The sequence below is a fragment of the Corythoichthys intestinalis genome, chromosome 18, assembly GCF_030265065.1.
Source record: "Corythoichthys intestinalis isolate RoL2023-P3 chromosome 18, ASM3026506v1, whole genome shotgun sequence".
NCBI classification, from domain to species: Eukaryota; Metazoa; Chordata; class Actinopteri; order Syngnathiformes; family Syngnathidae; genus Corythoichthys; species Corythoichthys intestinalis.
In genome coordinates, this window is record NC_080412.1 from 16,879,084 (window position 1) to 16,905,738 (window position 26,655).

Below are 26,655 nucleotides of genomic sequence, written 5' to 3' on the forward strand. Positions count from 1 at the left end.
ATGTAGAATAAAGAGGAAAAATGTAACGAGTCTTGTGTAGCTCAAAGTAGCGGAGTTAGGGTAGCGTTTTTTTCTTCACAAATCTACTCAAGTAAAAGTAAATAGTAGAGATGCCGATCGATCGGATCCGATCACATAATTTTCAAAGTATCGATGCCGATCGATCGGATTCATCACGTCATTTTCAAAGTATCGGAATCGGCAAAAAAATATCGGACATGCCTTTTTTTGATATATATATATATATTTTTTAATTAAATCGTTTTCTAATTGTATTTAACGTTACAGACATAATATGTTACACTCATACAGAGTCTTTAGTATTGGCTTAAAGTAGGGTTATCAAATTTATCCCGATAATGGCGGTAATTAATTTTTTAAAAATTGTATCACGTTAAAATATTTAACGCAATTAATGCGTGCGCTGCACGACCCACTCACGCGTAGTCGCGCTCAATCTGTAATGGCGCCGTACCTATATAGAGAGCTAAAAGGCAGCGTAAAATGAATGGAGTGAATTTTGGAAGCCTTTGGAGCCTTTTTTTAATTGGCTAAAGCCTTACAATCCCTCTCCCTACGATTAGAAATATCGTGGGAAGGAATGTGGAGAAGCAAGGTAGTAATTGATCTTTTTCTTAACACCCTATATTATTTCCCAACGGAGAGAAGATAGATCAATTGGTCGCACTACGCACAGCCATGGTTCCACTTCCCATCATGCATTTGGGCATGGCTACAGTATCATTTACTGAAAGCTCAACAAATAGACTAGATGGCAATATTTAGTCACAATATACAAAGTCACATTTGTCCTTTAAGAATTACAAGTCTTTCTATCCGTGGATCCCTCTCACAGAAAGAATGTTAATAATGTAAATGCCATCTTGAGGATTTATTGTCATAATAAACAAATACAGTACTTATGTACTGTATGTTGAATGTATATATTCGTCCAAGTTTTATTCCTTTTTTTCTTAATGCATTGCTAAAATTTATATGATCGGGAAAGATTATCGGGAATGATTGGAATTGAATCGGGAGCAGAAAAAAGCAATCGGATCGGGAAATATAGGGATCGGCAGATACTCAAACTAAAACGATCAGATCAGGAGCAAAAAAACATGATCGGAACAACCCTAGTAAATAGTATAGCTGAGTAAAACTACTCTTAGAAATTATTTTTTCTCAAAATGTTACTCAAGTAAATGTAACAGAGTACACGTAACGCTTTACTACCCACATCTGTTCGTGTGTGACCGTCAATGGCTGCCGATGAGTTAATATTGCACACATGGGGCACTAACAGATATGAAGCCCAATATATACTTGAGTGATTTAACCACTCATTTCAGTATCATGTGTTCAATCAAATATAATACTATTTATGATGCATAATGCTTTGAATGTTTTCTTTTCAATTTCAGTGTGTTGCTGACTGTGTCCTATACTACTACTTAACCAAGAAGAACCACAACTACAAAACGCTGGTGAGACGCAACTACGGTAGACGGAGGGGAAGGAACCAGGTAATCCTAATATGTAATTTAACTTTTTCAAATAATCCTTGAAAAATAGCTAGCATTGCCAATTGTGTGTGTCCGGTTAAAATACAGTGATTACAAGTTCATTTTAGTGATTACACTAAAAACACTTGAAAGGGATGGAAGTGTGAGGAACATGAACAAGTGGAAAAAACTTGCACAGCAGTCAACGTGGTTGCTAATCTATTTAGTCCTGCTGCTCATTTTCCATTTCCTGGTCCCCACGTTTCATATGAAACAGAAAGCCTCACCCCCCTACCCGAATGAAACCACTCACTTGGTACAGCCCAGCTAAGTGACAGGCCCCAAAACTTCCCGTGCTGCTGTGAGTGCCAATCAAAGAGGACTGCTCGACAGGGATTACCTTGAATGACCCTGCGTAGATTAGTGCGTTCATGTGAGATGGGCAATTCTTTGGGCTGCTTAAGCGGCCCGATGACACGCTTTCCCGGAATATGTGTGGCAGGACCTTGGCTCGGCAGCCCTTCTAAGGAGCTCTGCCTGGCGCTGTTCTGCTCCACTGTTGCTGTTGTTACCACAGCTATGGGAGAACTGGAGGTTAGAGGCACATTTACAGCACCAGTGAGCTGTTATTCAGAGCAGAGAAAAGAGGTTTTTATGATCAACAATTGAGCATGCAGGTATGTTTACTGGCTTTGAATCCACACTCAATGCATTTCCTAGGTCCTGAGTGTGTTTTTTTTTTTTTTTTTCCGACTGGTGGTGTTTGGCAGTTCATAGCAGACATCGCTGGACTTCTTGACAGTTCAACGCAGCTATTTTAAGACATACTTTCTAGGAATTTTGCAGACAGGGCCCGCAGTAAACTCTTGTCATGCATACACATGTTCAATTATGAGTTTCGAGACTTTGACAACGATTTTTTTGGGTTTGTTTTAAGATTATTTTACATTCCTGCAGTGAAAATGATTTAGAGATCGTTATGACTTGTCGCACATGCTCGAATGGATGAAATATTTATTGCATCGTCGCTAAATTTAGGGGCAGTATCATGCTCCGTATGTTATAAAAAAAAAAAAAAAAAAAGAAGAAGGCTGTGATGACATACTTCACAAAAGGAAACGGAACTTGTGAATCAGCATAACTGAAAAATAGTCAGTCTCACTAGAAAAGGGCTCTGTTTAAAAATACTCAACCACCACATCACCACAGTTTCATTATTTTCTTAACATCTGTGTAGAGGCCCTTTACAGAGTGTTGGAGAAGAGGCAAGAATGCCACAGTTCTCAAATCGCCTCCAAAGCAAACACATGAGCACTCTCTGAGCCAACCAAAACAGCATCCCACTGAAGAACAAGTATTGTCAGAACATCTCAGCCTTTGAACAGAGGGCAAATATTTCTGGATTGTCAAGTGCCAAAACATGCAAAGCTGTTATTGACAGGAAATGACTGGAAACTGGAAAGGTAGTGGCAAGTTGGCTGCTGGCCGCACCACATACGTTAACCTGGAATCTCACTCTGGAATCAGAGGTTTTATTTCTTGAATCACGCAAACTTACCAGTGGCTTCCAAATATTGCTTGATTATCAGACTCTGTTCTCTTTCAGTTGACCTTTAGATAAAGTGTATGTATTGGGGGTGGGAACCTCTGGGTACCTTATGATACGATATAATTTGCGATACAAGCCTCACGATCACGGTGATCACACAATATGGCGATACAACGATTATCGATTCATAAGTCAGGAAATCATTCACATGATATTCTACAAAACAACTAAAAGACAGGAAAAAAAGGATGAGGATTGCAGAGCAATGCGTTGTGGTTCGGTGTGGGAACCTCTTGGTACCTTACGATACGATTTGCGATACAAAGCTCACGATAACGATGATCTGACGATATGGCGATACAATGATTATTGACACATTGGTCAGGAAATCAATTTAGGATATTCTACAAACAACTAATAAACAGAAAAACAAGCTTCTGCTGTGAATTGGAATGCGTTTATCACTAGTAGACGTCCAATCCATTTGAACCTCCCACTTCAAACGGATTGGACGTCTATGCCCGTCAGTAATAGCCAATGCCAGACAATGAGGTAATTTTGGGCCAGTTGATTTTCAGTGACTCCCTGTTGATTTTGGGGTATTTTATGGGTCACTTCCTGTTTATTTTGAGTCACAGAACGGAAAGTGACCTGGGAATCACCAAAATGAATAGGCAGTTACTCAAACTCAACAGGAAATGGCCTGTAAATACCCTGAAAATTGGACAGAATAGCTGTGAGAGCTCGTTTCGAATGAACAAACGTTCCAGGTCTAAATGGATTGGGCGTTGAGCACCGTCAATACAGTTAGAGTTAACTGAGACACTATTATGGTGGACGATTTTGGTAGCAACTTGTTGGGTCCTTTTTTTTTTTTTTTTTTTTTTTTTTTTAAACCGTGACAGATTTTTAAAACGATAACTCGATTCTTGGCAGGAGCATATCGATAACCTTTTGGGATACAAAGTATCACGATGTATCACCATTTCGATATTTTGTCACACCCCTAGCTGTGGTCACATGTGAATTACGTCATCAACCTCTGCGCTCTGAAGTGGAACATTACCTGCTCCATTCAGATATACAGCAAGCCGGGAATGTACCGAGGTTGCGAGCCGGCAAAGTTCTGGCTAATGTCTGAGCCAGCAAATTCAGTTTGCATTTAGCGCGTGCTGGCTAAATACCGTTACATTACTTGAAATCTTTGTTTGTCTGAAAGGGGCTTAATATAGAGAGCCAGAAACTTCTGAAAACTGGAACATATAAAGCATATAAGCAATAATCATTTCCTTTTTTTCTTTTTTTGTAAAGTCATTTTAAACAAGACTACATTTTCACTTAATCTCTTTGAAAATCAAATGTGTGTCTCAATCAACCAACACAGTCATAGATACTGTAAGTATACTAGTTTGTCTATAGACAGGCCCATCAATTGTTAAATACACACCTCGAGAAGAGCAGCTTTGTCGTGATGGAAACGCAAATCCCTGCCCTGCTTGTATGACGCACAAACAACTGAACTACTTGTTTTTTCGCATTGGGAAAACCACGAGGTGAGGAGTATATGATAAGCGAGAAGGAAAGAGACAGCTTTAACGCTTGAATAATTTATGACAACCACTGAGTGCATGAACTAAGGTATCGACAATAGAAGTGTTGGCGGACTAGTGAATTTGTTAAGCTTTTCTTGTTTCCCAAAGACAGAAAATTAGAATATACAGTGGTTGGGAGAGGAATTCATACTGACCAATGGATTTACCAAGAAAGCAGATTCATAACCTAAGCAAATCTAACTAGACTTGGGCTGCAGCTATCGATTATTTTAGTAGTCGATTAATTGATGAACTACTTAGTTCGAATAATCGAGTAATCGGATAATGAACATTAAAAATTCAAATACCTTTGCTGAGCCTCAAACGGTATAGAAAATAAATAAGAATCTAGGTACAACAAAATAACAATTGGCTAACTTACATAGTAAAAGTCCGCTAGCTTAAATGCTATAAAAATACTTTTTTTTTTTTTCCAGCTATACAATGCCCTAAACAAATGGTTCTGACACATATTCCTACAAAAATTGGCTAAATATACCTTTAAACTAAATTACGAATGCATGCACAAAAACATTAGCTCAAACAAAAACACAGCTTATGTTTGTCTTAACAGGGAGAAAATGGATTCAGCCATGTGAATGAGGCAGACTACAGGGCACTGTATCCACCCAAATCAATAAAACTAAAGGCAAACTCTTTCACAACAAACCATAACAACGCCACTTTAATTAAACGAATACTCGAAGCAGCAAAATTTAATTTGAATATTTTTTCCTAATCGAATACTCGAGTTAATCGATTAATCATTGCAGCCATAAACTAGACCCTATTGTATTATGCATGCAAAATAATCCTATTGTGTTTTTGTGCAGCAAATCACACGTCCCTCACAAGAAGAAAAGTCTGAAGATAAAAACGAAGAAGAGAAATCTGAAAAGTCAGAGAAAAAAGAAGACGAGGAAAAGAAGGACGAGGAAGAGAAAGATGAAAAAGAGGACTCAAGGTGAGTTGGAAAGAAGTACATTTCTGCTGTGAATTTAAAAAGAGTTTATCTGGAAGGGTTGCAGCAGATGAACATTTGTTCATTTTCTGCAGCCCACCTAGTCAAAACAGATCTGGTGTGTTGTCTACAATGGCAGCCAATGAGTTATTACTTGAAAATAAGATTAAATACATAAAACCCGACCTTTTTTACCTGATTCCAATCCTCTGAAAATGATGTGATCGGACCCGATTTCCGATCACGTAATAAGATAAGGGGTCATCTCTACTTCTAATACACATACATATTTTGTGATTAGTTGAACGATACAATCCAGCTTGTATTTGCTGAGTCAATTGAGGTTTTTCTTTCCGAGCAGTCTCTTAAGCTGTTTTTACCTCCTTAAAAACCACAGGGATATTGGCAAGGACAAAGACAAGTGCGACGGTGCGGAGGACGAGGACGGAAAGGAGCAAAACACGCCGCGTGGCAGGAAGACTGCCAACAGCCAGGGCCGACGTAAGGGAAGGATCACCACACGCTCCATGGCCAATGAGGCTGCCACTGTGGCGGCGGAGGAAGCTCCTCCCCCTGCTTCGGAGGCTGCCGTGCCAGATCCTCCACAGCTCCCTAAATCTGATGCAGCTCAAAAGTCCATGAAGGAACCTACGAAGCCGCCGACTCCAGTAGCTTCACTGGATGCTAAAGGTGAACACACTTGGTCAAACCCTATCGCAGTAAAATCCTACTATCTTTTGAGTAGATGTGGTTGGGGGTGTAAAGCCCAGAGTGAAATAAATCTAACAGAGCCTGTATTAGCAATTTTATACACCGTAGTAGGCCATAATACTGTTATCATTCGATAGTCACGAGGATATCTGTACTAGGTGTTCATTTTGAGGTGACTTGAAATGCTTTTGCGTATATGATCTTATAACACAGGTGTTAAAATGGCAGCCCCGGTTCCAGATCTGGCCCGCCGCATCATTTTGTGTGATAATACGGGCCTTTTTTCACAGACCGGCAGAAAAATACAGTAAATATGACACGACGGAGCTAAAAACAAACGTTAAGTGCAGGGAAAATGTAACTCACCAGATGCTGAATCAACTTTTATTAACAGCAGCCACTCCGAAAACTTGACTGCAAATATCCTTGGTCGCAGTTATAATAAATTATTCTCCAATCGTAAAAGGTTTCTCGGCTTAAGCAATTACAGTTTGCCACGACGCATGATGCTGTCAGTGCATTCGCTTTTGTTGATGTGGTGGCCCTCACTAATTGTTTCTGTCCTTTGTGCTTGCGCTATTTTGTTTCAAAAATTCCAAAGCTTATCGATTATTCCAGGATGCTTAGTCTCTATGTGCTGAAGCAGCTTTGAAGGCTTCATTGCCTCGTTTTCTAACTTTTGCCAACATATTATGCAGAGACTTGGCGTAAGCTTCTCTTCTGGGTTGTCAGGTGGCCTTTTCCCCGTAAAAGGCTGCCCAAAGACGACGGTTTTTCAGTCATCTTTGTTAGCGTGTGAGCTTATTATTTCTGGGAACAAATCTGATGCGCCTACTGGTATGTCATTATCGAGAACAAGCGCACATATATATTAAAAAAAAAATAGACACTAGCTCCAATTGATTTCTATGATGACATCCAGTCCAGTTTTATTATTGTTTCTATTGATTAATCCGAGCAAAACGACCAGAAATACCCCGTCCGCCATTGCTGAGGTGTGCTGCTAGCAGCAGGCAGCTAGCCTTACTGTTTACATTGACTGATGTTGGGCTGCTACTGAGGTAGCATCCCAGTGATGGCAGCCACCAGGAGAGGGCGATGTGCACATATCTCTACTTGGACTAGTCTATAGACCCTACCCACCGACGTCACAAAACCACGTGCTCGCTGTATGGTTTCGCCCACTTGTCCGTCATTTTGTCTCTGTATTAGCATTGGTTTCAATTGATCGAGGAATTTAAAATGCATTTCATGGAAGACCCGGTGCTTTCTGATGCCGTAAACTCACTGGATGTGTTGCATAACAGTCGCCAGATCCATATTTGATGCCCAAATCGATGTTTTTCGACCCACTGTCTTCGCCCTGTCTGCCTGACATCTGCTACGCTGATATTTACAATTATCTTGTCCACACAAAATCAGCCTATTCTCACGAAAATTTGAAAAACTTCAAGAGCTTGGAGGCTTATAAATACTTCGTTGCTGGTTGGGTGAAACAGGTCCTCGTCCACGAAAATTCGGCAGGAATCTATCTTGTGCTTGGAAAGGTGAGTTACGAAATTTTCAATTCAAAATCTTTTGTTATTGCTAACATCCACTGTTAAGTCTAATGTATTTCATCTCGTTTGTCAATGGAGTTAAGGCTTTTAATGTTTATATGGTTTAGCGATAGCACTCTCACTACATACATACGTGTGTGTTGTCGGCGATTAGCCTAGCAATGATCTAAATTGTGGTTATTTGTCAGCCCAAAACCTTAAATGCATCTTACCGGATATAAAATGACTACTACATAGTCTGTGGTGATTTTTTGGTGCCCAGTTTTCACGTCGAATTGCAGCCGTCCATTTCGCTCTCCTCTTTGGATCCCTCGGAATACGGTAAAACTTCAAGTCTCTCCTTCCATCTTCTCTGTTAGTGCAACCAACAGCCACACACGCCTTCACCATTTTGATTATTAATGTTAAGGAGCAGAAAAACACGCCGTAAATAGGAGGAATGTACGTAGCCGTAACAGGTTAACACTATGCTTTGACGGACAATTGGGCGGTACCATTCAGGAGAGCGGAGTTGTGACGTCACGTGGGTAGGGTCTATAGAGTTGGCAAGCAGATTGGTGTGTTAAGAGACACAGCCCAGAATGCGGTCAATAATAAGTTATTTATTATTTATTATTTTCGGCCCGGTAGCATATGCGCCACTGACCGGTATCGGTCCCCGGCCCGGTGGATGGGGACCACTGATGTACAGCACAGGCCAAAAGTTTGGACACACCTTCTCATTCATGCGTTTTATTTTCATGACTATTTACATTGTAAATTCTCACTGAAGTTCAAAAAACTATGAATTAGGCCTGAACGATATTGGAAAAAACTATTGTTGCGATTTTTAGGGGGTTGCGATGTATTGCGTTATTAAGAAATAAAAATAAATATGGATGTATTTTTTGTTTTTTTTAAAGAAATTTTCACTACATGACGTGAATAGCTGTTTGGAAAGACTTTGGATGATTCACCGTGACCACAGTGTACAATGATCCCTTGTTTTTCGCGGTTAATGGGAACCAGAACTCGTCGCGATAAGTGAAAAACCGCGAAGTAGCGCATTAAAAAAAAAAAAAATTTTTTTTTTTTTTTTTAATAATTGGTGTGTGTTCAATGTATTTATTCAGATTTAAAATTGGAAAGATAAATATAAGACATGTTTTTTTAGTTTTTTCCTCAAAGTATGATTTTTTAAAAATATATATATATCAGAGGTTGCGCTAGACTTTTTCGTTGTCTGTCATTTTGACTGACAGGGTCATAAAAATCCGGTCATAATCTATTTTTACCCGTCACTTAAATTTTTAAAATGATGATAATGACATTGTGGTGACCCTTTGTTTGGCATAATTCACCTTCCGTACTTGTGTGTCCATTTGGCCGAGCGCGTTACCGGTGTAGGTTCAAGCGCCTACACCAGCTACGACAGTCACGTGACAGAGACACTTAAGAGCCACGCGCGGTCCCCTCACTATCCACTCGCTCTCGCTATATGATTGGCCGAAGAGTCGAAATGCTCTCCCGTGTAATGCCTGTTTAAAAATGTTCCCGTTGTTACTTCTTGCGTACGCTTATAAGTGCCCATTTAAAAAGGAAAAGCGATGGATGATACTACACACAGAGCGTATTATTAACAAATGTTAAAGTTGTATAATCATATAGCGAGAATAAGGAACGTCACTGACAAGCGCAGGCCCCCGCGAGTGGATAGTGAGTGGTCTAGGATAGTGCGCCTACAGCTAACAAGACTCTTAACATTGCATACTGCTTCAACATATTCAATAGTATTTAGTTTTCATTCATTTTAAATTAATATTCTGTCCGAACAAGCTTAACAGAGAATCCACACCGTGCCATCACACATCAAGCAGATGAATATATAACTTTTGCTCCGCAGTGACAAAAACAGCTGACTGTGGCCCCAGTAGTTAGGTAGCCTACCATATGTAGCATATGGAACAATGAAATTAACAGTTCACCTGCTGTGGCCTGAACGTAGTCTCACACTTTCCTTCTGGTGCGCATGGACTTGAATTGCGTGCCCGCTTGTGCAGTCCCTGTTTTTTCACCTCTTTTATCAACACCATCGTCGTTTTGGGGCTTTTTGAAGAAACTTCGGACACTCAGTTGCCTTGACATTTTTCAGAGAAAGGCCAACGACGTCATGCATCAGGAGAGACAATAGCTAATTAATATGCTCACTCGCCACCCTGTGGTCTGGGGTGGGAATTGCAACCGGTCAAAATGACGGATGGACTTCAGTTTTTTCCGTCACCGTTTAAAAAAATCGGTCAACGACGGAAAATATTCGGTTAACGCGACCCCTGATATATATTTTAATAAATGGTTTTTAAGCACTTCAAATGTAATAATTATGATCAGTTTTAAACATAACTGTCCCACCGAATCATTTTAAAACAAGAATAAAGTACTGTAGTAGAAAAATGCATGGCTTTATTAAATGCTTCTGTTTACCTACCTTGGCTGGGACTCCTGGAGTGACATGTAGAAATGACAAACTCCTACAAAGATCACTTCTGCCGTTTATTGCCACGACACAACATGTCCGGTTGCCTCGTACATCCCCACGCACACACATTCATTCCAGCGCCCGCAGCAACTATTTAACAAGTTAAACGATGATTGACGTATGCGGCGAATGTGAAGTCTGCTTCTCTGGCAAGTTCAAACAACTATCCCTCAACATCGTTAACTTTAATAAGCAAGTGCAACAGTGACTAAGGAACAAAGACCTGGGAAAAGGAGTGCGGGAGGCTGTGCGAGTGCATGAAGGAGAACAAAAGTTTGGATTTTAAAAAAACCCAACTTATCGCATGTCCTTGCGATGGGACTATTGCGCATGCACACATCGCGATGGTGATGTCTAAACGATATATCGTTCAGGCTTACTATGAATGAACACGTGTGGAATTATGTACCAATTTGAAATAACTAAAAACATGTATAATATTCTGGCCACCCTTTGCTCTGTTTGTTTTTTGCACACACTTGCCATTCTCTTGATGAGCTTCAAGAGGGAGTCACCTAAAATTGTTTTTTGACTTCACAGGCCTTTGGGTTCAGTAGTGGAATTTGTTGCTTTATCAGTTGTGTTGGAACCTTCATTTGTGTTAATGAGGTGCGTCATACCTTTGGGCCTATACTGTAGATCAGGGGTCGGCAACCTATGACACGCGTGTCAGCACTGGCACGCGAAGGGTTAACCAGTGACACGCGAGCGCATGGCAAAAAAAAACAAGAAAAAAAGCACCTTTTTACCTGAAATTCAGACATTTTCGGTTGCGCGCCCTGTTATTTAAGCCACACACACATCCAAGGGAATTACTGTGTAAAGAGACATGGGATTTACTCGCGTCATTGCTTTCACGTATAAAAAGATGTCCCGAGAATGGAGCGGGTTGGACGCTTTCACAGACTTGTCCCGTATTGCCCACTGGCGCTCTCTGTGCGGGAAGGGCCGCTGGCGCGATTTTATAACCTCTGACATTACGTCATTTTTGGTAGGCATCGGCTGTCACAATGTTGGTCAAATCGTGTTTTATTCCAGAGTCAGCGTTCCCAACGTCGTAACTGCAGCCAATTCAATCTCATCAAGACTGTATTTAAGAGTGTTATTCCCCCACCAAGATCTGCACCCGCAGCTCCACCCGGGCTGGTATGGGGCTAGATCAGTCTTCTAGCCCCACACGTCCGCACCTTCCGTGGGCACCACGAGAGCGAGCCTCTCTCTCCCCGGGGAAAGGCTCGCTCCTAGCGGCTCCACCCGGGCCCGCGCCCGAGGTTTCCATGCGCACCACGAGAGCCAGCCTCCTCGGGGAGAGGCGACTCCACTCGGGTTCTCGCCCGAGGCTTCCGTGCGCACCGCGATAGGGAGGCTTTCTCTCCCCGGGGAAAGGCTCGCTCCTCGCGGCTCCACCCGGGCCCGCGCCTTCTGTGCGCACCGCAAGAGCCAGCCTCCCGGGGGCCGCGGCGGCTCCGCCCGGGCCCGTGCCTCTCCCCGGGAGAACAAGTGTCAAACGCCATTACGAGACAAAACATGAAAATTCATTCAAGGATGAGTCTGACAAGGCAGAGACATTAAAACGTGCTGTGTCCAGGTACAGTAAACAAACACACCCTTGAAAACCTTTGTCACTGCTAAAAACACCGCCACCGAAGCAAGCTATCACTTTGCTCACTGCATTACAAAGCAAGGAAAACCATTTACTGATGGCGAATATATCAAAGAGGCGATCTTGTCAAGCTCAGAGGTTTTGGTTGATGGCTTGACTAACAACGAGACACTCAAAAAAAAGGATAGGCAGCTAAAAGTCACAAAGTACAACCCCGAAATCAGAGCTGAGCCAAGAAAAACAGGGCCAGGGATCACATTAAGGTAGGCATCTTTTATCTTTGTAATATAAAAGAATATCTAAAATGCTGCATATAATTTACTGTTTAAGTTGATAGTGAAGAACTAGCTAGTGAACTGTTGCACTTATTTTCAAGTTTTGACATTTTCTACAATATGAATTTATTTTTTAGTTAATTGAAAAAGAATGGTAGTTATACGGTTTCAATATATGTTCATGTTGTTTTCTTTCGGGTAAAATGACATCTCTGTTGGATATAAAAAAAATGGATGTGCATCATTAATCGTGTATCATCGGTGTGGCACACTGATTGACAAGAAAATTTGAAAGTGGCACTCCACACCAAAAAGGTTGCTGACCCCTGCTGTAGATTGACTTCATGATTATCGCTAAAATAAAATTTCTGTTGTCCTCGATATTTTTATGTTCTACAAAAAGCTAAATAAATTATGGATTAAAAAAATTAAAAAGATGCTTTTAAGAAGAAAAAGACTATTTTGACATTTTGACATTTCTAAAGTATTCATCGACTATTAATATAATTGTCAATTCATTTGCCAAATTACTCAATTAATAGCAGCCTTAATACTGTTTCCCTTCCATTGATGTCTCTAGATGTCCAGTTCATTTTGTCTGGGATGTCAAAATGGATTTGACGTGTTAATATCCCCAGAGTTAGAAATTAATCTCCATGACTGTGCTGCTCTGGCTGTTGTTATGGTACTCTGTCACACTTCTACAATTTCACCCTCACAGACCACTCTCTTCATCGGTGAATGCTTTGGTTCTCAGGTGTCCAGGCCCTTATCTGTTAATCTTGTTTTGGCACTAATCTGTATCATCTGTTCAATGTTTTGTAAGTACAGTGTGTGTCTCTTTACACCTGATCCTCCACTGTCTGTTGAACTCTACATTTTGTATGGTCATGCAATGTATGTCATATGGTGTGATAAATATACTGTCTCTGCAATCGTGTGCTCCGGTCCATTGAACCCGCTGACCTCTTGACAATGTTTGATGATCCAAAGTTGGTGTTTAACCCTTCATAGAGCACTCATTCAACTCATTGGCTGCCAATGACGGTCTAGCGCTGTCATTGGTAGGCCTGCACAATATATCATTTGAACATCGCCATCACAATGTACGTGTGCGCAATAGTCCTATTGCAGGACATGCAATAGTTTTTTGTTTGTTCATATAATATGAATACTAGGGTTGTTCCGATCATGTTTTTTTGCCCCCGATCCGATCCCGATTGTTTTAGTTTGAGTATCTGCCGATCCCGATATTTCCTGATCCGATGCTTTTTTTGCTCCCGATTCAATTCCAATCATTCCTGATAATTTTTCCCGATCATATACATTTTGGCAATGCATTAAGAAAAAAATGAATAAAACTCGGACGAATATATACATTCAACATAACAGTACATTAGTACTGTTTTTGTTTATTATGACAATAAATCCTCAAGATGGCATTTACATTATTAACATTCTTTCTGTGAAAGGGATCCACGGATAGAAAGACTTGTTTGTGACTTTGTATATTGTGACTAAATATTGCCATGTAGTGTATTTGTTGAGCTTTCAGTAAATGATACTGTAGCCATGCCCAAATGCATGATCGGAAGTGGAACCATGACTGTGCGTAGTGCTACCAATTGATATATCTTCTCTGCGTTGGGAAATAATATAGGGTGTTAAAAAAAAGATCAATTGCTATCTTGCTTCCCCACATTGCCTTCTATGATATTTCTAATCGTAGGGAGAGGGATTGTAAGGCTTTAGCCAGTTAAAAAAAGGCTCCAAAGGCTGCCAAAATTCACTCTACTCATTTTAAGCTGCCATTTATCTCTCTATATAGGTAAAACGGCACCATTACAAATTGAGCGCGACAATGCGTGAGTGTGTCGTGCAGTGCATGCATTAATTGCGTTAAATATTTTAACGTGATACATTTTTTAAAAAATTAATTACCGCCGTTATCGGGATAAATTTGATAACCCTACCTTAAGCCTAAACTAAAGACTCAGGATGAGTGTAACATATTATGTCTGTAATGTTAAATACAATTAGAAAACGATTTAATTAAAAAAAAAAAATTTTTTTTTAAAAGGCATGGCCGATATTTTTTTGCCGATTCCGATACTTTGAAAATGATGTGGCTGATCAATCGGGACATCTCTAATGAATACAGGTAGTCCCTGAATTACGACATGCTCGACTTACGCAATTTCGACTTTACGACGCAAGAGTCTCGTCTTTTTTTTATTTTTTTTTATTTTTAAGTCACGTAAACAGTACCCTATTGAGGTGTTCTGTCCTGAATAAGTGTGAAGTTGTTCAGCTTTACAGACAGCAAACAGGGCAATTGTGCTTTTTAAAGCTCTTTACTTCCTTCACCTTTGAAAGTTTGTAAAGCTGTAACACACATATGTACACTTATGTTCAAAACAACATGCATTTTAACAATAAAACACTTGACACAAAACAAGTGGTGTTCAAACGTCCATCTAGTCAATCAATATGTATGTATCGTGTATCAATATGTAAATTTAGTAGATTAAATTAGCCTAATTTGCCTAACAAGTGCTACGAATTCCAATTAATTTACAATTCTTATAGCAAATCACTCACACATATATTCACAAACTGTAGCTCTAAAGTTATTTACAAATCCATTCACAAACATATATTAGCTGAAACTACTTACAGCCTTATATGGGCCAAACCAGAGTGCAGCTGTCCTTTACCCATTTCAGACAAGTCTGCTCCTCAGTCATACAAGGCGACAGTTCAGCCAGACCCAACGCTGCCACCAGAGGGCAGTGTATCCAGCATTTAAAAAACATAATACTTTTTGACTTTTTGGATAGTTATTTTGTAGGGGTACTTAACAGGTTAATTCCGACTTACACGGAAATTCTGGTTACGTCCCCAGCGTAGGAATGGAACTCCTTCGTAACCCAGGGACTACCTGTACGAAGTGGTCATGGTGAGTCAACCAAAGTCTTTCCAAACAGAGCTATTCAAGTCATCTGCTGAAAATTCTTCTACTCATTTTTTTCCCAATATTGTGCAGCCCTAGTCATTGGCATTTGTAAATGAGCATTGAAACATGAGCATTCATAGCAAGCCCTCTCAGTTTAAATGAATTGGACGTCAATCTATAGCTATATTCTCTCATTTATTTGTCCCTTTTTTTTTTCTTTTCATTTTTTAAAACTTTTTTTACATTAAAAAATCCCAACTATGGGTTAAAAAAAAACCAGTAAATATTATTTTTAATTTATGTCATTTTTAAAGTTTCAATAAGAAAAGAACTGCAATTTCTCCTTATTTACATATTTCTTTAAATTTTGTCTGTTAGTGTTCATTCGAAATAGTTGGAAACTGTCTTATATTTGTTCATTTTTGGAGTGAAACTTTTTAATTTTACAGACGAAAATATTGAGAAAACGTCGACTAAAACTGGACAAAAGTAGTCTGAGTTTTCGTCAACAAAAACTAGACTAAGACAAACACATTTTGAAATGACTACAATTTGACTAAGACTTGCAATTTCTCCTTATTTACATATTTCTTTAAATTTAATTTCAAAACCAAAAAGGAAATTTTTAAACATGTTGTTTGCTATTAATTTATTTACTATTGATTTATTTAGTGTGCTGTTGAGGGCCATAACAGGAGTTTATTTGTTTTTATTCATATTAGTTTTGTTTTATCATTTAACATTTTATTACCTTGAAAGCTTATTTATTCCCAAATATATAATAAATATTGCTCTTTATTAGGCGAAGTATATTATCAAAAGTAGTCACTTGCCCTATAAAAAGGGTTAAAGCGCCTAAGCGATTTGATTCGACAAGCCCATTTCACTGCTGTAACTGGTGAATGTTTTCCACGTGGTTCTCGTGCTTGTTGCATCACTGGTTCTGATCAAAGTGCTGTCCCATGTATCCCCCCCACCTGTAAATTTTGCCTTTCTGTGTATGAAAGACTGTCACTTTTTATATCCCGCAGTGCTTACATTTTGGCTTTTGTGTATTAGTTTGTATTCGACCCCTGCGGTTGTGCTGAAGTTGAGCATTGTCTGATGGGGTTAAGTCAGTTCATATCTTTATTTGAAGTTGTAGAGGAGGGGGAGGGTGCACGAGAGTTGGGCTCTTGTCATGAGGTGAGACGATATGCTGTAGCCAGATACTCGCCGTTTTTATGGCTCAGATCAATGGCCACCCAGAAGGGCCTGTCACGGGGAGAACATGTGAGTTTTGCCACCGAAGGCGGAAGCAAATTGGTGTTGACCTCCATTTAATTAATTTAACTGAGTGCAGGAGAGGAAGACATTGTGGGAGCCATCGAAGCAACGATAATTGAACCAGCACATCTTGTGAAGTGGGGGCAAGTAAATGCAGAGGGATTATCTGCTTCTATATTGGTCCGAATGTTTACACATTTTCAGTCGACACTACAGGAGAAACTGAGCCAGAGTTCACTTCTAGCCCAGACGTTCCCTTCTGTGAATTTTGTGCCTGTGCATTTGTAAAGCGGGTGGGGGAGTGGCCAACTATGCAGCCATGTTTAAGTTTTTATTCACTGTTGTTCACAATGTTCATTCACCTCTCCCTGTCAAAATGGTTTGGCTCTCTAGTACTGTCAATGACAGCCAATGGGTTTCTCCTATAGACGCGGATACTACAGTGGGTAGCCAACGCGTGACAAGTAGGCGGGAAAGTTTCCTATACTTGCATTTGATTGGCTAAAATAGTAGTAGTATTTTAAAAATGTCTGACCACTAGTTCACCTACATCTGGGAAATATCACCTACTACAAATCGATGATCAAAACCTTGACTTTCACGTTAAGACAAGTGTGATTGTGTTTACAGGACGGGCAATGGTTAGGACAGCATGGCTTTTCTTTCTTTTAGCCTCCCTCCAAGCAGTGTTGCTTTCGTCAACGATGACTATAACGAAAATATTTCATCGAACAATTTTTTCATGACAATGATGAGACGATAACGAGCTAAAAACGTGTCTTAGGAGACTAAAACGTAACGACACGAAATCGCCCACGAGTGTCCTCTCCAGTCTCCCCATTGCTTCTTTTGACACACACATGGCAAAATTGTCTTCTTATCTTGGCAGGAGAGAATATGCAATGTTGCTTTAGCCTTTAAAGGTCTGTGCTGAGTGATCCTCAGTCCTCACACACCAAATGTAACTCATAGCATTAGCATAGCATTCACATTCGCGTTAGCATTAGGCTATTGCTAACGGCGTGCATCCTTTTAAACTCTCGGACAACTTTTTTAAACAGTTCGTGGTCTGTTGTAGTGGGTATGATTACTTGAAAATAATGTACTGTTTTCCTGCTGAGTGTGTATTATCACGTGATAGATTTGTAGATGCTACAATATGTGCTCGTCTGTTAATGTTCATTCGAAATAGTTGGAAACGTTGTATTTATTCATTTTTGGAGTAGAACTTTCAAATTTTACAGACAAAAATATTGAGTAAACGTCGACTAAAACAGGACAAAATTAGTCTGAGTTTTCGTCAACAAAAACTAGACGAAGACAAACACATTTTGAAATGACTACAACATGACTAAGACTAATGAGTATTATTGACCAAAAGACTAAGACGAAAATTAAAATGGCTGCAAAAAACAACACTGCATCCAAGCCCATTTCCCATTCTGTCTACTGTCTGGTACCACATCATCTGACTAAGGACCTCCCCTTGTGGATTATAGAGGCCGATGGCTTTTTTTGAGCTCTAGGGAAGGGGAGGGTTGAAGGAAGGAGAGTATGTGAGTGCGAGGTGGGGAATGACCTAGAGTGACAGTGGGAGTGAGAGGGAGTAGGTCTCAGCAGCTTGTGAATGTAAACAGATTATTAGATTAGAGGCCATGAGAAGAAGCCGGCTGGAAAGGGGACAGCCTCCCTGTCTGCTTCTCTCTCTCTCTCTCTCTCCGTTTCTCATACTCTCTCCTGCACTCACACTCTCCCCTCTATTTCTCTTGTAAGTGCTAATGGGGCTGGGTCTCTTTGCTTTCTGATTTAGCTGGTGCTGGTGAAACTGGAGAAACTTCTCGCTGGACCGAGGAGGAGATGGAAGTCGCCAAAAAGGGTAATTTTTCAATTATTTACTTTATCTCTCAATTATTTACTTTATCTCTCAGTATTTCTCCTATCGCTGAGTTTCTTCTGGCGGGCCTTCTTTTTCCTTAATTTTCCACTTTCCTTAACCTCTTCCCTCTCATGATTTTGCTCCAGTTATTTCTAACACTCCCACAAGAAAAAGCGTGATCATGATTCCACACAAGAATGAATGTGCATGTTTCCCCACACAAACATAGGCTTTTAAGAGCGCTTCAGCGCTCCAGGAGGGTTTCAGGGTGTCTCATTTATTTATGAATTTCATCAAGCTAGTCTGCTTAGCTGGCTTCTAAGAAATGTTCTTTTCAGGCCATAAGGGTTGGGCGGTATCAGCTAAAAATATAGTTATGGTGAATAAAAGCTTGATTTGTAATTTTTTTTCTGATTTGGTTTTCTCACTCATACTTTTGTAAAGAGACAATAAGAACAAAAAAACTGAGACAAGCGCAAAACAAGTTTAACCCCTTTTCAACTACTCATAGAACTCATTGGCTGCCATTGATGCCGCTAGACGTCCAATCCATTTTGACTGGGAGGGCCAAGTCGCTCCACCCAGTCAAAATGGATTGGACGTCTAGCGCTGTCAATGGCGCTTGCCTACATGACCCGAAATGTTGATGTCAATGTAAACTGACACTAGCTCTGATTATTTTGTTTTTAATTACCAAAAATAATCACATTCCCTTAAAGAGTTAAAAATGTGAAATGTTAAACAAAAGTAACATAAACAATATGCAAAACTTCCTAAATATCTTTTTCTCTGCTCCTACTTTTGCTTTCAGCCCCTAAATACAGAGTAATACAAATAAATTATCAGGGATAATGTATTGAGTAACTGCTTGCTAGAATTCTAACAAGAATAAATCGCGAATTAGTTATTTTTGAATCATCTGCCAGGCCTACAGGCCCCCCTTGAAGCAACAGAGCATGACCGTTACAGGTCATTATTGTTTATTACAGTTCAGATTCTATGTCTATGTATTGGACTGTTTCTTATTACAAAGCAATATCGGCAAAAACTTCTCACAATACATAGATAAGTGAGGTCATGTTATTCAAATGTGTTTGTTTCCTTTTGGGTTTCTTTTCATGTATTTTTTCCCCCCACTTGAATCAGGGATTGTTTGCATGAATTCAAGTCTAAATTTTGAAGTCTGTGTTCTAGACACGAAAATTCATATTATACATTGACTAAAAGGACCAGTAACGTTTGCTCGTAGAACATTAAAGATGGGTTTAAAATCACATGCTTTGTATGTTTTCCTCCCGAACTGGTCATGCACCTAAAATCTGTTCCCCTCTGCATATAAAAAGTTGTAATTTTCTGCAATTTTTAAGTACAATTTGAGGCTTTGAAGTTCTCTTAACAGTTCCGTTAAGGACAAGAAAATGGCCTCGAGGAAAGGGAACTTGACAAGAACTGTTCTTTTATACTTTAGTCGATCAAATTGAACTGTTATGATAGTTTTATTAACAAACCACTGTATCTAAACAGAGGAAAAGTGCCCATGTAGAGTCTTATCCAGAAGTGGTTCCAACCAAGTACGTAAACAAAATGTTTTGTAGTATTTCGGTAGAAACTAACGATACAAGCAAATTCAATAGCGTACCGCACGTAACGCGTAACGTTTGCTCACTAATATTCATGACGTTAGCAACTGTTGCTAGGGGGGTCAAACTCGTGTTAGTCCCTCATGCTAGATGCATGTAAATAGTGTACAAACGAGATGTTTACTGAGCTAAACCTAACAATTCTGTCCAAAAATGATGTCGCTGGTGCCAAATTCACTGGTAAAGATGTGGAAGAACATACAAATGTTTAGTTAAAAGAGATTGCTTGAGTGTCAGGCCTGAAAAAGACAGGGAAAAGAGCTGCCCAGATCCAGAAGTAGCTTTTTTATCGACACCTTGTATGTTTTCCTCCCGAACTGGTCATGCACCTCAATTCCCCTCTGCATATAAAAAGTTGTAATTTTCTGCAATTTTTAAGCACAATTTGAGGCTTTGAAGTTCTCTTAACAGTTCCGTTAAGGACAAGAAAATGGCCTCGAGGAAAGGGAACTTGACAAGAACTGTTCTTTTTATACTTTAGCCGATCAAATTGAAATGTTATGATAGTTTTATTAACAAACCACTGTATCTAAACAAAGGAAAAGTGCCCATGTAGAGTCTTATCCAGAAGTGGTTCCAACCAAGTACGTAAACAAAATGTTTTGTAGTATTTCGGTAGAAACTAACGATACAAGCAAATTCAATAGCGTACCGCACGTAACGCGTCACGTTTGCTCACTAATATTCATGACGTTAGCAACTGTTGCTAGGGGGGTCAAACTCGTGTTAGTCCCTCTTGCTAGATGCATGTAAATAGTGTACGAACGAGATGTTTACTGAGCTAAACCTACCAATTCTGTCCCAAAATGATGTCGCTGGTGCCAAATTCACTGGTAAAGATGTGGAAGAACATACAAATGTTCAGTTAAAGCAGTGCTTCTCAGTTATTTTCTGTTACGCCCCCCCAAGCAAGACGTAAATGTTTCGCGCCCCCCCCCCCCCCCCACTCTCTGCCGCCACTGTAAATAGTATCATTCGTCTATATTACTATTATAAGTACGCCTCAGCCTAACATTGTGTCCTTTTTTTTTCTATTAAAGAAAAAAAGTAACATAGATCAACTTATAATAAAGTATAACTTGTTTAACATTGTGTTGCTTGTAACAGAAAAGACTTAACGCGCATCAATTTGCCTGAAGTTAAAAAAAAAAAAAAAAAAAAAAAAAAAAAAAAAAGTCACATCCAAACTGTAAAAATTCACTCAAGGTACATTTTTGACCATTTGATACTGAAAAATAAAATGTAATAAAATCAGTAAATAATAACAAATTCAAATTGATTAGAAACATTTACTCTTCAGGACAACATGCCAAAAATTTTGACCGAAAAAAAACAAAACTGAATAGAAGGTGGGAAAAAGGTCTTTGGATAGAAGGAATGTTTTTATTTTCGCTGATTCACCACAGTGCTCACTGGTTTACTGATATAACACTGACAAAGCGGGACGATTGTGACAATTGGCAATATTCGGCACATTTTCGCTGAAAAACAATCAAGCGGCTTATCAATGAGATTGAGGTCTAATGTCTTTAAGTGGCGTCTTAACTGATTTGGCTTCTCCGCTATAATCATTTTTAGACTCAGTAAACAGTGGTCTTTCCTCATTTCCCACTATATTAAAAGTCAAAGGCAAACGGCCCGAAAAAAGCGCATTCTCGGCGGCCGAGGGAGAACCGTAGGTGAGGGCGGTGGTCGTGAAGATCCCAAGCCGAAAACGGCACTTCTCGGCCGGACACGTGAGAACCGAAGAAGACAGTGGGTCGCTGCGTGAGTCCAGCTCTGCATGAGTCTCTTCCGTGTGCTCTTGCTTACTTCAAAAATACTGCACGCACTTTGAAAATGAGAGCGCCACTGCCACCCACGGAGTGGATGTGCAAGTACACTTTATTCTAGTACGGCAAAAAAAAAAAAAAAAGCATGTTCCCCGAGGTCACTCGCGCCCCCCCTGGCATCGCTCTGCGCCCCCCTGGGGGGGCGCGCCCCACCATTTGAGAAGTACTGAGTTAAAGAGATGGCATGAGTGTCGGGCCTGAAAAAGACAGGGAAAAGAGCCGGCCAGATCCCGAGGTAGCTTTTTTATTGACACCTTTTTCTTGTGTGCATTGCCTTACGCCACTGACGATGACATTCTCATGTTTCAACAAGCTATCCTTTACCACCATATGCCCTGTCTTTCTTATATATTATATTCTCTGGTTGTCTTACGTCTCTGACTGTTCCTGGGGTAATTTATTTTGCTACTTTTGTGTAGCGATCACAAATGCTACTCAGTGAGACTTAATTTTTTCATTAATAGCAAATCGTAATTCAGTCAATTTATTTACACTTCCGCCTTACTAAGGTTGTTTTTTTATGACAGAAAAGGTTAAATCTAGAGGCTACCAGTAGATATGAACAGGCTTACTACAAAAAGACCAAGGTCAAACATGGCTAATTTATTAAACATCCGTATTTTAGAAAAATAGCCCTACATGACTGTTGTGATATACAAATTTTTTTTTTTTTTTTTAAGGTCAGTCATTGTCAGACAGAAGCAGTACGGCAAAACGCCACGCTAAAAAATAAGTAAAAATATCAAAATGGCTTACCTCTTCGGGCAGGCATGGATCAGGATTGTCGATCTGAAGTACCATGGCCCCCAACAAAATGTTCACTGCATATGAAAGTGAATAGCTTCACCTTGCTGGCGTTAAACTGGTCTTTTGGACATCTGCACCAGTTGATCCATTGTTCACATTTTTTCCCGCTGAGTTTTTGGCTTCGGGAAACGTGTGAAGAAAACATCCTTCGTGGATGGTCGTAATGTTTAGAGTCGTTTCTAGAAGTTCCATAGCAGTAGTGTTTACTCTGGATGTTCTTTTTTGAAAGATTACCGGCAGAAAACAAGCAGTACTAGCATTGGTTGTATGCGAGCGCGCTTCTATGTTGGCCCCCTTTCGGTTTACGATGGTGATGTCACACAGCCTTGGGGCCTAAAAATAGCATTCGTGCGGTACGCTATTACAATTTTCCTTCTTAACTAAAATCTTAAAGCATCAGTAATTCCTCTTTGTGCGGTAAATGGTCAGCGCAAACTTGTTTGTCACTCCAATTATAGATCGTCTTTGTTCAACTGTTTACATGTGATGTGATCTATTACAATCTAGTCTATACATGTGCCAATCATTTGATCAGAACAGCCGCTAAACAGTCGCGTGACATGCGCAGATCGATGTAAAGATCATGCGATCCATCACGATGGAGGTCATCTGTCTATAAGGCTGCATGTATGCATGATCGCGCTGCAGCTTTGTATCGGGTGCCACTTGACAGGCACATCTGCCAATAGGTGACATGGGCCATTTCGCAATATGTAGTCACGCTGCCATTGACGATCCGTTCATTCGCTGCCACCCTCCCACTTCAAAAGGACTGGACGGCTTCTAGTGATAAACACATTAAAACAATAATAGTGTTCTGCGTTTATTTGTATTTATCTTGAAAAAGTACAGTAGTATACATTGTAATAGTTGTAAAAAAAATCATGAATCATAATCAAGGAAACGGAACACAAGAATGAACTACATGCTATACCAAGAATTTATCATGGTAAAGATATGCTGTTAACTATTGAAAATGTCTGTCATACTTGGCTGTTCCGCTTTTCTTTTAAGATATTATTCAATTTCTGTGCTAATGTTGCTCTTGTATCATCAGGTTTAGTTGAACACGGGCGAAACTGGACAGCCATTGCCAAAATGGTGGGCACCAAAAGCGAGGCGCAGTGCAAAAACTTTTATTTCAATTACAAACGACGACACAATTTGGACAACCTGCTGCAACAGCATAAGCAGGTAAGGCATATAATGTTGTCTGGTTTGATACACCGTATAAAGTTCTGCGTACAAAGTGACTTCTTTTATATGCTGTATAAAGTGCTGCGTACAATGTGACTTAGTGTTTCTCTCTCGCTGATATCCAGGACACACGGCGGGCTCGTGCCAATAGGTCTCAAGGTGAAGGTCTAACCACAGCTTCGCCTGACGACGATGACGACAACGCAGATGACAGTGAAGGTTAGAACGAAAGATGATTATAAAGCATGTGCTTGCTCACAAAAGTACATTGGTTTGAACGCTTATTATCTGCTAGTCCAAGGACTACTCGGGTGAAGGACATAAAGTGACCAAATAGTGAAATTCCATGTTTTATAATTGCTCAAAGGGAAAACTCAAAACAAGTTTAAACCTTTATAGCTTTAGAGTCTTATTGGGGGCTATAAGCAAAATGTTTGTTTTCATTTGTTTAATTTATTTATTTACTTTTAAGTTGTATTAATTTAGAACTGTATTCATAAAATGGAATGGAATAATCTATTGAATAACTGGTTGCTAGATTTCCTTTTGGGTGATAAACAAAACTCAGGTAAACGCAAATTAATTCCTAAAATTGATAGACACTTTCAGACCTCATTTTGAATTGATGCCGAAAATATCTAATGCACTAAAGTTTTAAATGCGAGGCCAGGGGAAGATAAATATAAAAATTGTACCGGTGCTGGTTGCATAACATTTGTTAACCTAACCCTAACCCTGTCAAGAATAAAACATTTTTGCGACTTGTACATGATGTGCTACTTGCTGTATCTCACAAGGCTCGTCTTCTCTTCTCCTTTATTCACAAGCATGCGTAAAATACAAAGTGTGGACAGATTGTGGTTAATTCTTCAACTAATAGATTCATAGCAGCGACTCATTACATGCATTTACATGACTCAATGTTTTTAATTTGAAAATATGAACGATTTCCATCGCTGTGTTAAAAGCTGCCGCTCAGGGTTTTTCATGCTTATTTGAGTCTTGAAAACACCAACTGCCCTCTAATTTGCCTTGTGATCAGTATGTTCTCATGTTACACACATTTTATGGTTGACCCCAAAAATTGAAGGCGTTATCCTTAAACTTTGCAAAGTGTCAATTTAACTGTTTATTTCAATTCACCCAAAAAGTGTAGAAGTAAGTTGGGCGTGGCGTTAACTCATTGGCTACTGTTGATGGAGCTAGATGTCCAATCCATTTGAAGTGGGAGGGATTGCAGGGAATTAAGATTTTTTTTATTCACTTCTACCCCCTCAGTTTAAACGGATTGGACATCTACTAGTGGAAATTCAAAAAGCCAATTGAGTGGACGTCTGTCATCGTCAATATTCATCTTCAAGATTCAGCTTAGTTAGATTTAATTTGGTTATTGCACACGTACAGGTACAGTGCAACAAAAAACAACTGTGAATAAAGAAATTTAAATAAGATTATTAGAACAGGGTTGTACTATGAACCTGTATTACAAATGGGTATGCTTATTAAGCTATAGGTGCAGAAACTATTCACTTAAAGCAAGAAGAATGTACAAGGATAAAATAGGGATATTGGAATTATTAATTAGCCTGAAGTGTATAATAGCACTGAAAGAGTTAAAGTGATCCGCGGATAGACAGACTTGTAGTTCTTAAAAGATAAACGTTATGAGTTAAAATAATTTGATATTGAAACCCCTCTTATTTGTTTACGTTTTTATGTTTAGTTTGTAAAATTAGTTTAACTAGTAGGTCACCATTGTTGGTGACGTCACATGGTTACGCTGCCAGGCTTCCAGAGTATGACTCTAGCGATATAAACATGTCATCTGTTCAACCCTTTTAATTTGAAATTGAGAGGAACATTAATAAGCATGACAGCACTGTTGATAATTCACAAAACGAGCAACAAAAGCAAAATGAACAGGAAAGACTGGATGAAACGAGACAACAGTAGGGGGAAAAAAACGGTGTTCTGACAAAATGTGCTACCCTGGTGAAAGGTCTACAAGAGTGAATTTGACATCCAAAGTACTATTGTGCTTTTTCAGCTTGTTTTGTTTAGATGCATTCAGACAGAACATAGTACTAAAGATGCCCGAAGAAAATACTTTAACAATATATATGTCATCACCCTGAGCGTCCATAAAACATGGCGCCCTCCGTAGGTCGAAACATGTACTTAATATTATAGATTTTTAAATCAATGGCAATATTTTATGTGTTTCTAATGACATATTTGTTGCCTGGCACGGGCAGACTGTTCCCCGTATATTTTTTTCAAACACTGTGAGAATAGTCTGGGACCCAGCCCATTAACGGCCTCTCGAGCACGGACAAAATCAACCGTCCAATCAGATTCGTTTATTTGCGTGACGTGTTCTTAACGGGCAACGTCACTCATCCGCTTCAGAAGTCGTTTCCACAACAACACAGATGGCGAACAGGAGAGCCGAGAATATGTTCCAATTCGCGGTAAAATCAGTTTTAAATTACCAAAAACACATCGACATGAGTCATTGACAACAGTCTGTCTCGCGCTAGCCATGTTGAATAAACTCCGCTCTTCTCGTATGTTTACTTCGGCGAGCAAGTCCCTCGTCCTGGCCTCGTCTCTTTACTAACGTCACGTCCGCCCGTCGCTGATTGGTCCACTCCACTGTCTGTTTGCTGTGGCTTGCTCCGCCCCGGAAATTATATCCGCTGAATGGTGGCCAGACTCAATAGCCTGAACAACGGTGAGCCTGGTATACCAGGCTAACATATTTGAGTAAAAGAGAACAATTGTGGCTTATTAGAGCCTACAAGTCTTTAA

General features: G+C 39.7%; 1 protein-coding gene across 6 annotated transcripts in view; it reads left to right on the forward strand.

Moving 5' to 3' along the window:
• The window catches only part of ncor1 (nuclear receptor corepressor 1), a 102,603-nt gene that overhangs the window by 38,865 nt on the left and 37,083 nt on the right, over nucleotides 1-26,655 (forward strand). For all 6 annotated transcript variants that reach the window (XM_057820410.1, XM_057820409.1, XM_057820411.1 and 3 more), the window contains exons 14-19: nucleotides 1,425-1,526; nucleotides 5,480-5,610; nucleotides 6,005-6,297; nucleotides 18,303-18,368; nucleotides 23,705-23,841; nucleotides 23,970-24,063. In XM_057820410.1, coding sequence (XP_057676393.1) covers nucleotides 1,425-1,526; nucleotides 5,480-5,610; nucleotides 6,005-6,297; nucleotides 18,303-18,368; nucleotides 23,705-23,841; nucleotides 23,970-24,063 — 823 coding nt within the window. The remainder of the gene's footprint in view (nucleotides 1-1,424; nucleotides 1,527-5,479; nucleotides 5,611-6,004; nucleotides 6,298-18,302; nucleotides 18,369-23,704; nucleotides 23,842-23,969; nucleotides 24,064-26,655) is intronic.